The 14857-nt window shown below is 41.0% G+C and overlaps 1 protein-coding gene across 3 annotated transcripts in view; it reads right to left on the bottom strand.

The window, feature by feature from the left end:
- Positions 1-1204: 1204 nt before the first annotated feature.
- The window catches only part of SLC1A7 (solute carrier family 1 member 7), a 37666-nt gene continuing 24013 nt past the window's right edge, over positions 1205-14857 (bottom strand). For 2 of the 3 annotated variants that reach the window (XM_033152107.1, XM_033152110.1), the window contains 6 exons: positions 13860-13959; positions 12131-12364; positions 10233-10427; positions 7931-8065; positions 3580-3679; positions 1205-2565 (listed from right to left, as the gene is read on the bottom strand). In XM_033152107.1, coding sequence (XP_033007998.1) covers positions 2329-2565; positions 3580-3679; positions 7931-8065; positions 10233-10427; positions 12131-12364; positions 13860-13959 — 1001 coding nt within the window. In that variant the 3' untranslated portion in view covers positions 1205-2328. The remainder of the gene's footprint in view (positions 2566-3579; positions 3680-7930; positions 8066-10232; positions 10428-12130; positions 12365-13859; positions 13960-14857) is intronic. The other variant, XM_033152109.1, reaches the window with a different exon arrangement.

Genomic DNA, 14857 nt, shown 5'->3' with positions numbered 1-14857 from the left:
CAATGGGCCTACTCTGAGTAAAAGTCACTTGAATACAATCCCTACATCACAGAGTAGAATCAATTCCATCTTCTGTGCAACAAGACTATGGGAGTCTTGGCCACCTCTAATAACCTTCTGCCAATTAGACTGAGAAATTGGCATAGCCTATTCAACAGCCACAGTCTTCCCCCATCCTTCAAGCTGCTTCGACTTCAAATGACTGCCATTCCCATTATTAGAAGCCCAGGAATGTGTGGCTGAATACTTGGAATGGAGCTGAAGGTCTAGCCGTGTGTGTGTGTGTGTGTGTGTGTGTGTGTGTGGAGCATGGTTATTAACTCAGAAAAACAAGTTTAAGGGTGGGAGTTCATAAGAACATTTACTATGGAAGTGAGGACAGTGTTACAATGAAAATGTGCCAGTCATGTACACTGGATCCCAGCCTATGTTTAGTCTGCTCTCTGACCACAAGCTCTATATTAGTCAAGGGATCTGGGTCATAAACGTCATAGTATATATACAGTCTATACAAAGAAGAGAACGTTACGTACTCTTCTGTAGCACCAGGTTTTGTGTGTGTGTTTGGACGCCTGCAGTCTAGATGCTGTGGATGCTGTCATAGAATGGAACTAGATTTTTTTAAATGAAGGAAAAAGAAGAGAAACACATGCATCTGGCACTTGGAAGGCAAACATGATGGGATATTTGTAGATTAGCTTAATGCCTACCTTTGAGACCCTCTTCCAAATAACAGGTTCGTTAAAGAAACAAACAAAAAACCCTGTTATTAGTTCCAAAATGGTAATATACATGGCAACATACACATGAAAAACTTAAAAAAACCGATTAGCCAAGTAACAAACACTCTGGATTGCAAAAGAAATAAAAGAGAAAAGGATTTTGAGAATCCCTGATTTGCACAGATCCCTTTTTTGTACTCAGTCATTACCATAGAATGCAGCTACTGAAATGCAATGAAATTGCCATAGGGCTCCTCGAGAAAACCAGTTTATTGAGTTTGCTTGCACAAAGCTTATGCAGAGGTTAGATTATAACTGGCCTTTATTGAGTATCCATTCTGTTTTATTTGCAGGGCAGTTATACAACAATGAGTATCAGTCCTGCATTCATCCTGATTTGCTGTCACAATATTTATACATCTTCCCGTTAGTCATTTGTTCGTCCCTCACTTTTCAACACATTTCTGTCAATTTCCAAACTGCAAATAGTCTGATTCTTTTTTAAAAATGGATTTGATGTGAAGTGGTCCTTTAAACCACTTTAACTGCACAAATCTAGAGTGCTTGAATTCCTCTCACAGAATAGTGAGTCAACCTGAGTACAGAGAGACTAATATTTCAACAGAATAATGGATAGGAGTTAAATTGCAATTCAGAGTGGTTAGCTACATAATAACTTACTGGCGTGATTCACATGAACCACTGAACCACTTTTTCATATGACACGCAAGAGTCATATGAGTTTTCTCTTTCCTCCTGTGGCATGCTACAAGGAGGAGATGGGAAGCATCCCCCTCCATTTTAAATTAACCATGGTTTGTTTTTATGTCCCAACCAGGAACTGTGGTTAGCATTCCTATCGTTTATTGAAATAAGCCAGGATCAATAACCATGGTTTAAAGCTGAGTTCTTTCCGCAAACCGTAACCACAGTTTGTCGGGGATTGCATATAATGACAATCAGCAGTTGGCCGAAAACGAAAGCACATGCTTATGGTCTCCTTGCAGAGATCATGATCTCTGGAGGAGAGGGAAGACTCCATGAGCTGATGTTGCTATGTGCAAACATATTTAATTTTGTAAGATTTATAATAATGACAAGCCATTTCAAATGGGAAATATTATTACTTTGGTCTTTTGCTAAGATAAATGTATTTTTGATTTGTTGCCCTGTTAATTGAATGCAAAAGTTTTACTGTTTGAGGCTAATGTTAATTTTGAAGCTGTTCAGTGAAATAAAGGAATTGTGAATATTGACGTTATCTTCATGATTAGGAGGATGGTGAGACGGTTAGCTCTTATGAATCATTTTAAAGGAGTCAGAGTTCTTTTAAAGAGCATCATAAGCAGAGTCATATAAGATTGCCTAGAGTAAACCAAAGTTGTCCACTGATCAATTCCTTTGTACCAAAACCAACCAAGCTACTGAAAAACCCCCACACGCGTTGAAGCCTTCTTTCTTCTTCTTCACAGATGTTCACAGCTGGCCTCATAGCCGTAGTTCGCACATGGCAGTCATTCCATGTTTTCCCATTCAAGGCAAAAGGCTGTCTCCCGATTCCAGCTGTGAGGTAGTCATTAGGTTTCAAATACCTCCAGAATAACAGTTACACATTTGTCTCCAGTTCATTGATTTCAATAGTGCAGTGCTCCTTACTGCTGGATTTCTCTGTATGAGTTTCTGTCGGGTTTTCTTCTTGCTCCACTTGAACAGGTATTTGATGCTGGAATGTCTTTGATGGTACAGGTCCATGAGGCTCATTCATGTTCTTCACACAGCCATTTCTCTGGTAAGCCATGATCTGGTGGATACTGATGGGTTTTGTTTCACAGATCAAAGGCACCTATGAATGGAACAGGGAGATTCTCATTACTATTTTAGAGATGGTAAACCATTGCATGTGGTATCGTTGACTTGTATGGAAACTTGGGGCCTACAAAAGCTGGAGAGGAATTAAACCACACTCACTTTCATGTGCTGTGAATTATATATTTATGGTCACAAGAGACACAGCTGTCAAAAGCCAGTAGGGCACTGCCATGTTTCAAAATGGCAGGACTCACAATCCAGATTGGAGCTACAAATTCAGAAATAGATGACCCTTCTGCAATTGTACCAGTTCAGATTGGGGTGTGTTCCCTACACTAAAACAACAACTTTCTGCACATTGAAAGGCACACTATAAAGCAGGCTAGGCTAGAACTCTTCTTCCTCACATATAGTTATCCAAAAGCTTAGAGTTTTGAAGTAAGGGGAATCATTTAAACACATGGGGAAGGGTCATATTTCAGTGGTTAAGCATCTGCTTTGCATGCAGAATATCCCAGGTTCAATTCCAAATTGATTGATTCCCATCTGAAACCCTGGAGAGCCACGACTAGTCATTGTAGACAGTGCACCAAATGTCTGACTCAAGGCAGTAAACCTGCAGCTTATGTGGGGGTTATGTTCCAGGAATTGTGCCTAAAGCCAAAATCACATATACAGTAGTCAAAGCACATTGGGATCAATGGCAGGTGGGACTTTCCCCCTGGAACCCTGCCCCCTTTTTTGGCCCCTTTTATTTATGTTTTGCCATGTGCGTGAAGCTGGATGCGCACAAGTCAAATGCACGTAAGTTGCAAGCTTACTGTGTAACACAGCTTCCTGTATTTGCACCATCCTCACCTGCAGTCTGAAGTATTATAGTGCAAGAAAGGCTGTTAACACGGGATGAATATAATTTAAAACACACAGTTTAGCCCTCAAACATTGATAATCCACCCACAATGTGCCTACCACTACATTCCATTTTTATTATTGTTTTGGTTGAAAGTGCAACACTATACTGTAACTCCATTGTTAATTTTTCTCCTACCTCAGACCCATCCTTGGTGAATTCTTTTCTGCAGATGTGAGCCATGATTCCAGCAGCAAGAGCATCCCCCAGCACGTTGATCATTGTTCGGAATCTGTCTCTGTCAAAACACAGTGGGGGCATTAAGGACGCCATTCCCTTTTGTTATGCAAATGCTCACAGATTTAGACTTCTCTCTGTTATACTCCCATGCAAAATAAAAGTCCATGAATATAATCTGATATCATCCTAAAACAACAAGTTATGGAGAATAGGAAATAAAGTCACCTACTGAGTGTAAATTCATATATCACCATATTAGACCAAATGGGCCAAGTGCAGGAGCACCTTGAACTAATCTTATGATAGATTCATCACAATTTGCTTGCAGGGAGATTAGACAACAGTGGGTCAAAGCAAGTCTTATCCTACATATTCCAGTGCATACCCTCATCACTTTCCTTATTGCAAAAAGCCTAATCTTTGGGGGATGTGGGTTTCTTGCACAAGACCTTCCAATCAAACAGAATTGTTGGTATGTGTGTTAAAACCATTCAAAAATAGGGGCAGTCTGGAAGCATCCCATGAATGCCAAAAAAAGGTAAAGGGATATCACCCCCAAAAAACATTTTTGTGCCTTCCAAACCTGTGATTCTACACCATGACTGTCTGTTCCTCTGCACCTGCATTTGGTATTTAAATCCCTCATGTATTTTTTTTTCCAAGGATCAAAAAAGTCAATTCAGTGGGGCAGAAACTCTTATACATTTTGTTTGCTGTCCTCTTTGTCATTCTAAATACTGGCATGCATGGTGGAATGCAAAAGAAAGAAACATGGAGCAAAATAGCATTTGGGTGGTAGATGAGTAGCTAAATTCACTCTGGATTTCCCTAAATCTTCCCCCAACTGACATTGCACTTTTGGTCTCTGGATTCTATTTAAATGGCACCAGAAATCTCTTGAGTGGGTTGATCTGGAATTAATTCTGTAAAGTGTGGAATCCCGTGCAGCAGCTTTAAAGAGATTGTAAAGAAACTTCTATCAGTCCAGAAATATTAAGGACCTTTTGTGAATAATGAAGGAAGCAATCTTGAGCCAAGGATATAAAAATAAAACTGGAATGTGTTTTAAAGACAAAAACAGGAGAACAAGGAAGGAAAGTGTACTTCGTATGGTGTGTGTGTGTGTTTTTTTAGAAGACATAAGCAGGAGGAGCCATTAAGCATGTCCAGATGGAGAGTAAAACACATTTGATTCCACTTGGAAAAGAAAAGGCACTTGGACATTTTCAGGGGCCAGGAGTGTGTTGGTTGAGCTAAAACAGGGATGAGGAAATGTGGCCCCTAATTTAATGTCCGTGGTGGTGGGGAGAGCTCAGAGAGGAGAAGGAAGGTGGGAGGCAGTAGTGGCTACTGGCCTTTAGGACTGGTGGGGTGAAAAGCAGGGATGTCAGCTGTATCAGTTATAACCAATGACGGGCAAAGACTACTAGTTCTTGGTTTGTCTCCTTGCTGAGTCCTACACAAGCAAAGCTGAGACTAAGGAGGAGGAAGCTGACAGCCAGAGCCACCTGTTGGATTGCTTGTAAGAAGGAAGGCCAGCGGTTGGGGAGCTGGCTGATGGCAAACTGAGGTTGCTGGAGCAGTGCTCCATTTGCCCTAAAGGACCAGCTGGGAAGGGAAAAGTAGAAGGGCATCTGATGTAGATTGAGCAATAGAAGAAAGCTCTTTGCAAGTGATCAGTTTACTTCCTCAAGTTGCTAAAGGAATGAAGTGGGAAAAGATATAGTATGTTTGGCACTGCAGTTTACATGACTCTCCATTACTAGCATTTACTATTACTGTGTGTATTAGCTCTTGGTAACATTTTTGTTTTGAAATGATACATTTTCCACTTTATTTTCTTTGCACGTAGGTTGTTTCATAGTCATAAGGTAAAACCCATTTCATTTTCACAGAGCAAAAACTGAAAGGGACACATTTGTAAAATGCAGCTTTTAAGCTGCTTTGAACATACAAAATTGAGGTGAAAGGGCAGGTGTATTAGCTGGAACTACACTTAGTACATTATTTGAAGCCGAGTCAAATTCATCTTGGCAGAGCTGCATTCAATCTGAAACACATCATGTGATTTCCTTATTTTTCCAATGCAAACAAGCACATCTGAAAACTCAATCACATTGGTTAATATATTGATGTGGGTCATAAAGCTGAAATCCAGAAACATCCAGATGTTTGGCTTTAAAAAGCAAAGGGTGGTCCAAGATCAGCATTGTCCAGGTTTTGTTTTGTTTCTTTCTCTTTCTTTCTTTCTTTCTTTCTTTCTTTCTTTCTTTCTTTTTATTATCTTAATGGAGGTTAGGTTGAACCAGAAAGGTTTTCATATGTTGTTAAGTAGATATGTGTATGTGGGTGGAAACATGGATCTGCCACTGCAATGTTTAGATTTGCCCACAGTCACAGCCTGTCCCACTGTCAAAGCTGTAAGCCAAAAAAAGATGTAAAGGCAGCCCTCAGCAAAGTGTTCCCAGGGAATCCCCTCCCACATCCATGAGCCCTAGTGGCAGTGAACAGCAGCATTGCTAGCTGCCATTTTAGTTTCCCACAATGCCACGGTTCTATGCCAGAGGCATTTCACTTTTTGAATTTGGTTCTTTTCCTGTCACCGTGAGGCAACAGAAAAAGACAGCAAATTCAACAATTGCATAATTACAGCTGAAAATGAAGAATGGCTTTATGTTGTAAACTGCCCTGTGATCTTTGGATGAAGGGTGTTATAGAAATTTGTTGTTGTTGTTGTTGTTGTTGTTATTATTATTATTATTATTATTAACAACAACAGCAGCAGCAACAACAACAACAACAGGGGGCATATTCAGAGTGTGCTCCCATATCTCCCTTTGCTGCTGCTGCTTGAATTCAAACCGAGGCTTTAAGTAAGAATATTTTCATCCGCAATATGAATTCTTCTTTTAATTCAAGCCAGGGCCACAAACAAAGAAATGAAGAATCAAGAGTGTACTATTCTTCCTTTGCAGGCCACAGGTTCAGAGTTTAATCACCTGGTGTCATGTGATTGGCAGGTAAGCAGCCCCACCCACCTGTCAAAGTGACCTACAGAAGGTGGCAGAGTTGTGGATCAGCCCACCATCCAGATCCAACTCCTTCCCTCCCTCCATCAAAATCTATGATCTATTAGACCTAATTTTAAAATTCACAATCAGTATGTCTCATCAAAGGATGATTGCCACGTCTTGCTTATGTAGTAATCTAGTATAATATATGCAACACGTTGGCGGCGCACAATAATCTCCAAGTCAATTATACATTCTTTATCATATATTAGTCATCAAAGTTCTGAGAAAAATATATAAAGTCTTATACAAAAGCCACAAGGACTTATAACCTGACAAATCTGAAAACAGACTGTTGATATCTAATTACAATGTGTATGTTTTTGAAAAGTTTGATACCTTCTAAATATCTAATTCTAGTATGTCTTCCAGATGTTAAACTCAGTCTTTAGATTTCCTTTAAATAAATTCCTGAAGATATCAACAAAGGTAAGTTCACTGTGGTTTCCAAAAGTGTGAGGTGTTGGTGACATTACAAACAGACATTAATAAAGATGTACATAAAGATGAAGAGACAGGGTGCCGGCGTTTTCCACCTGTTTCACCCAAGCAATCCTGTAGTTTAGGAGGCCGTTATTCGCCTCCAATGGGGCCCTTTGATTGGGGCTTGCAGATAGCACACTCCCACAAAAGATTACGGGCTTCTTCACTGGTTCTCAAAACTTGGATACATATACAAATTCATGAAGAAAACTTTTTCTTGGCTTAAGCTGAAGAACTAGGTTTGCTTAGCACGCTTTTGGAAATCACAGTGAACTTACCTTTGTTGATATCTTCAGGAATTTATTTAAAGGAAATCTAAAGACTGAGTTTAACATCCTTGTGGCTTTTGTATAAGACTTTATATATTTTTCTCAGAACTTTGATGACTAATATATGATAAAGAATGTATAATTGACTTGGAGATTATTGTGCGCCACCAACATGTTGCATATATTATACTAGATTACTACGTGTATGAGCAGCACAGGTACATTTTTTCAGTATGTCTTGCTTATGGGCATCCTATGGGCATCTAGTTGGCCACTGTTGGCAATAGTGTCCTGTACTAGACAGATCTTTGGTTTGATTCAGTCAAGCAATTCTGTGACTTTCATGACATGACCACCCTCTATTGCACCTTTCAGCTCACAGTGTGCTGTAGGTTGCTATGAATGGAGCAGTTCAATAGTCACACTTTCAGTTTGGTTTGAAGATGAGAGAAAAGTCTAAAAAAAACCCACCATCCAGTTACTTACAAGGCCCAGTCGACCGCAATGATTAGAGTGATATCATCTGTAGGAAGCCCCACTGATGTAAGAACGATAACCATAGTCACAAGGCCAGCTTGTGGGATTCCAGCTGCACCAATGCTGGCAGCTGTTGCTGTGATACTTTTACCAAAGAGAGAGAGAGAGAGAGAAGGATAGTAATGATCTAACATGGAAGAACACATATTTGGAACCAACAGAGAATTTTCCTCCATGCTCATATTTGACCCACAACTATAAGTGACTCTCATATGCTCCAATCTGAACTGAGCTGGAACAGAAGTCCATTGAATAGGTTGGATGGGGATTTTTAATGTGAATGGTGATGCACACCCCAATCTGGGGCCCACCAGAGCTATTTCATGCAACAGGCTTCACACTACTAGAGCTGGATTGGGGCCCTCCACAAAAAAAAAAGTTGATGGGAAAATTTTGTGCCGCTGTCCCGCCACATGAAGCTGCCAAACTGGACTTGATATTGTTTGAATACAAATAACGTGTCAGCCATATCACTGCCAGTTCATTTCCAGGCCCAATTCAAGGTGCTCACGTTAGTGTTTAAAGCTCTAAATTACTTAGGCCCCAAATATTTGAAAGACTGCCTCCTTCTGTACAGCCCCCAATAATTCTCTCAAGCTACACTGTTAAAGTCAGTGGGATAACATCAGCAGAAGGTTTCTGCAGAGTCGGAATCCAGTTCCTTGTTTTCAATACACCTTACACACCTTATTACACCTTAGTGCAACTTGTGACCCAAAAAGCTCGAATGCAACCAACCCACCATGTATTGTGCCATACTAATACTTGGCTGCTGCCAGACATGACCCATGTTTGTCTGGCTGGGTTGCATACTGGGCAGTAGAAGAAGAAGAAGAGTTTGGATTTGATATCCCACTTTATCACTACCCGAAGGAGTCTCAAAGCGGCTAACATTCTCCTTTCCCTTCCTCCCCCACAACAAACACTCTGTGAGGTGAGTGGGGCAGAGAGACTTCAAAAAAGTGTGACTAGCCCAAGGTCACCCAGTAGTTGCATGTGGAGGAGCGGAGACACGAACCCAGTTCCCCAGATTACGAGTCTACCACTCTTAACCACTACACAACACTGGCTGTCTCAGTATGACATTTAGCACAGAACAAAGCAATTAATTGCAATAAAACTAATGGCAGGAACCCCCCTGCTCTTAACAATAAATTCCAGTGAGAACAAGAATTGAAATGGCAAATCACAGCTACATAAAAACATAGCCTAACATAAAGCTGATTACTTTGGTTCAGCCTGAACAAAATTATGAAGCATCTAGAAATGACACAGTCATGGATTTAAATATTCAGTAGTGAGTTGTTTTGTTTCTGGTCTGATAATTCTTTTACCACTACTTTACTGGAAACCTGTCTATTTTATTCCTGTCCCAAACACCAGACATCCTGTGTTTAAATTACACACTGCACAGTTTGGACTCTTAGCCCTTAAGAGCTTGTGAAATTTATAGCGCTTAACTATGAAGCTAGGCTTCACCAGGTCCGCCCTTTAGCATCCCAGGATTCAGCCCTGGCACATGCAAAGTAATAAGAAAATAATAGTATGTCTTGGAGCATGAAGAGTGTCTTTCTCTAACCACTGTGTGACCACAAGCAGCCACACACATCTGGAATTATGAGAAAGAGCTTCCAGATCAGATGTTTTAGCTCACAGGCTCATTTGATCCTTGAGCTTTTTTCATTTTAGAAATTCACAACTGGGAATCTGCTTAGAAGACAAATGTAAGTTAGGCCTAGTTTACAAGGATCAGAGCTCAAAGCACACAGAGTCTTCTGGCAGGCAGGGTAACAGAATGGGGCAAATGAATGAAGCTATCTCTGAAGTTACATGCCGTTTCAGAGGATACCTATGGTGGTAATCAAAGGTTGTATATGTATTTTCCTACTACATTTCTTTCTGAAGTCTGAAGTGCTATCCTTTGTAAGTTAACCCAGAAGCAAGTCTCATTGTGTTCAGTGAGGATTAGTCCCAGGTAAATGTGCAGCTCTAGAATTTGACCCCATAAAAGCACCACAATGCTAACAGAGAGGCTTACCATGGGGCATCCAATCCAAACTTTCACTTCCCATAAAGCATTGTGCCTTCCTAAGCAATTCAGGGAAATATACTCTACGTTTTCCCATATGTAATTATGAATGAGGATGCTTGGATCATGTATCAGCAATGTGCACAGTATGCAGATTTGCAGGAAATATCCGTAAGTCAAGCTTGCTAAATATGGGACCTCCTTTGTAAATTGGTTTTTTACCTTATGGTGATGATCTGTCCAAAGTCCAGCTCATAATTGTTTACTTGAGCAATAAAAATAGCTGCTACTGCTTCATAAAGGGCGGTCCCATCCATATTGATTGTCGCCCCCACTGGGAGCACAAATCGGGCAATCCTCCTGTCCACATGGTTATTCTCTAACAAGCACTTGAAGGTTATAGGCAGAGTGGCTGAGCTGTAAGGACAAAGTGGAGAAAAATAGAGTGAAATCAGCAAAACTATAAAGTAGGGGGGCTATCTCAAACCTGCAGGTGGCACTGCCAAGATGCATCCATAAAAAAACTATAGTCCTACTGGCAGGGTCAGTACTGACTGTAGCCGTACTCAGGAGGATGAGCTGGCCAACAACAGGTGGCAATAAAAGTTGGTGTTCTCTCTCCCCATTCCCAAAGTTCAACTGCGCTTCCTTTCTACTGTCATTACCTCTCATTGCCTTTCATGCCATTCATTTTGCATTTTTTGTGCAGTTCAAATAACTAGCTGAGGAAGCCCTGCTGCAGGTAGTGGCTCTCTGGAACGCACCAGGGAGAACAAGTCTTTCAGGATTTCTTTTGCCATCATGTGAGCTGTGATGACCTAATGCCAAATGAGGAGCCAGACTGAAATGGATATAGATAATCAGCTTCTGTGAGGTGCTTAAACCTGAGCCTTAGTTCTTCTCTAATGTTACCTAAAAACACGGAGACAGAAATGAGTAGCAGCTTGTTGTCATACTTACAGAAATTGTGGACCAACCATTATGTGTTTTCTCTTTTCCAGGAGGCCTGGGTGCAACCCCAAACCTGCAAACCGCCTGATATGACCTAACTCGAATTTCTCCCACACTCCATCTTAAGACTTAGCAGCTGCAGGCACAGATGGCTTGATCAGCCATTTCTGGTCTTTCTGGAACCCCTTTTGTAGTCTTTTTTTATCATCAAGCTGACAAAGAATTCTGAGGAACTCAAAATCTTGAGCACTATTTTTTGATGTTTTGGTTGCCCTAATAAAGATATCACCCTAATAAACAAAAAGCATAGCTCTGATTTAAAAATAAGAAGAAGGATGAGTGCATAATCTTTTGCCCACAATGTACTCAGGTCCAGCAGTCATCCATCTCAATATAATCAAAGCAAATGCTTCCATTATCACAACTACCTCTGCCCTTCTCATGGCTGTCTTTGGAACTCTACCAGGGCATCATCAGCACCGCATAACACCCACCACCCCCACAAATAGGACTTTTATCTCCAACTGGGTATTGGGATGTTCTTATAAGAAGACTACATATGCTGGCTATTTGCATTGCTGCACTATTTCTCAAACTGCAGAAGACTGCTGGTATGAGATACCTGGTTTGACCCTGATCTCTCTATTTATAGATTGGATTATGAAGTTAATCTGTAGAGCAGCTCTTGTGTTATGGGAATGTGGGGAAGTATTGCAGGGACTGGCCACAAAGTACAACATTTGGGCTTCTTGCCAGTACCCTACTTGAGCTTCTGTTTGTCTAGTGACACCACAAAGGATAATTTCTATGGGATGGGCAGAAGATTTCTAGATCAAACCTGGCTACATACCAAAGTGGCAAGAGGAAGCCCACTGCAGATTAGTGTCCCCTATCCAAGTAATCCAGAAGGATTGCTATGGGTATTGAAGCCGCTGACCGATCCAGGAAAATTATCTGAGCAAGGCAGGGAGGAGATGGTGGGGCCAGTGGAGAAAAGGTCAGATTGATTGTACATGTCACTGTCTCACAGTTTAGAATCCAGGGATTGGGAGACGTGGATTTGGAGACCCTGCAGCAGGAGTGCCTTAGCGAACTGGGAGTAAGGGAACTGGACAAAAATAAGGAGTGCAAGGTAAAATTGCGCCAGTGTTTCATTCATTATATGGTACCTGGATGATGTGGCCAGAGCAATAAGCAAGGCTTGAAGAATCCCTCTGATGAAAACAATGGGGTTCTTCTTGGTAATGAAGAAGTATGTCATTGGCAGAATAAAAAGTCCATGTACCACCAGGCCACAAACCACAGTAATAGCGTAAAAGCCTAGCTTCTTCCCAATGGCTGATGGATCATCCATTTCCAAGATCTTACCAGCAATAAGGAACACTATTCCAAATGGAAAATACCTGGGGAAGGAGACAGTGATATTCAATGTGACAGAACACTTCCACCCAAAAACGGAAGGAGCTTAATTTATGTGCATGTATACAGAACTAGTTCTGTGAAACAGGCCATCTATTACTATATCCCCTCTGGCCAGTTCCAGAATTTTTTAGAGCCAAACTGCATGCAAAACAGGAGAGTTGTGATTAGTTAGTCTCCTGATTAGTTTTTTTTTTAACCCAAAATGCACCCTTGGAGCATTGAAATTTTTATTCTGCATCATCATGTGGTGTATATGCTGAACCCTTCTTCCACTACAGGCCATTTTTGCAGTCAAAGTTGAGTCCCTAAGCCACTAATTTTCCTCCAGTGATGCTGGTATGTGTGTGTTAATAGTCTCTGTGGGTGATTTTCCCTGTGGGTGAGAATATAATGGTGAACTTTGCTACAAAAACTGCCCCCAGTTAAAAGGTTAAGCATGCAGCAGAACTGGCTTACCACATTTTGAGGTACCGGTAAATGAAGTAAGACACAGTACCATCTAAATAGCCACTTGCCCCACCCACTGCAGTAGATCGTTACGCCCAAAGTCTAAAATTACCTAATTAATAGCACCAATGATGCACGCCCAACAGCTGCTGCTATAATTAAATTTGTGGTTCCCACATAACACACTGTGGTAAAAATCATGAGTCTCCCATATCACATGTAGTTTGGCCCATAGAACAGTGGTTGTGAAATATGGCACACGGTACTAACATAGCACTTGAGTTCCTGTTAATAGGTGATCTCTTAACAATTCTCAGTACCATTAACAAACCACAGTTCCCAAGATTCTTTGAGGGAGGTCATGGCTGTTTAAAGTGGTATGATACTGCTTTAGCTATTGTCATGGACTGGCTGGATGCAAAGGAATGGTGGGAGGAGTCAGGTGGGGAACCCCAAGGGAACTCCAACAGAAGAAGGCTCAGAGCCAAGGGATTGGTGGTGGGACGACAATGAGTAGTCAGAGGGAGAAGAGGGAGGAGGAGGTGTTGGAAGCTGAAGAGGCAACAGGGTTTAGTGCACAGGAAGAGGCTGGGGCAGACAGCAGTCCAGAGTGGAGACAGGCTGCTGAAGAAGCCAGGGGGTCTCCTCATCCTGTTGTGACCAGCTCCCCTCCCCCCATGTCTCCCAGAACCAGCAGAACAATGAAGAGGCAGAGGAAAGAAACACAAGACAAAGGAGCCTTAGGTTGCTGGGGAAGGACCTGGGAGGAGCCTTAGAGAGCAGCTTCTAAGGCAAGGACCTTCAGTCCTTACAACTGCCTCATTGGGGCAAAACCTACTAAGAAGAGTTGCTGTGATCACTAGGCCTGAGCTGTTTTTTGTTTCTTTGTATAAAGAGTTAACTTCACCAACACCAGGTGTTTTATTGCTGACCTGTGCCTGACTCCAACCACCGAAAGTTATATATCGCAGATAGGGGCCAAAATTTCACTCGCAAGTTTTATTTTTTCCTAACACTGCATTTACTTACCATACGGAAACAGCCACTATCTTCATGACAGATTCATTTAAGCACTGGCAAAAGCTAACCAAGGGAACGCCACTGTTGCCCATCCTCCCCAACATTATTCCTGCAAATAGATAAATATTGTTTCATTTTATTCACCATCATATGGATTTACATCAAAGGCCACATTAGCATATAAAACTTAAGTGTGTATATCTATATCTATCTATCTATCTATCTATCTATCTATCTATCTATCATCTATCGTGAACTGCTGGACTCAAATTTGGGACCTAAATTCGTGGACAGGAACTGCTTCACTCTGACAACTGTAGACTCTGACACACACACCCCAATACCCCATGAGTCTAATTTTCACTTCCATTCATACTATGCTAGTACATTTATTATATAAGTATATAAGTATATTAATATCAAAATAAAATTCTATATTTAAGTAATTGATGCTACTGTTCCAGATTTGAATTATTTAAGCTACTACATTTTAAAAATTAGCATTTATTTGGATTTGCAGTTTGAAAAATACTGCTGACTGTCATGCATGTTTATCCAGAGGTAAGTTATGCTGAGTTCAATGAGATTTACTCCCAGGTAAATATGCACACGATTGCAGTGGGACTTACTTCTGCACAGGAGTAAACATACACTGGACTTAACAGTAAACCTACTGTGGGCATAACACTGATGCATAACACCCATTAGACACAAAATTATAACTTTGTGGTGGCTGTAAAGTGAATTTGGAAGTTTCAGTCCAGATTCTAGGTGAAAACTAGGTGAAAAAAGCCAGCATCCTATTCCTACATTAACTGCACTTGCTTTTTTAGCTTGGCAACAGTAGCAGACATAAAGGAACTATGTATGAAATCCCAGATGTCTAATTTCTACACAGGAGAACAGACAAACAAGAACTTGACAAAGGCCAGGAACTGCTACAGGTAAAATCATTATGATTATGTACTGCTGGGTTTCCATATAGTAGGGTTTAAATCTGAGGGATT

This window comes from Lacerta agilis, chromosome 6 (genome assembly GCF_009819535.1).
Source record: "Lacerta agilis isolate rLacAgi1 chromosome 6, rLacAgi1.pri, whole genome shotgun sequence".
NCBI lineage: Eukaryota > Metazoa > Chordata > Lepidosauria > Squamata > Lacertidae > Lacerta > Lacerta agilis.
This window is presented reverse-complemented; position numbering and strand designations above follow the sequence as displayed.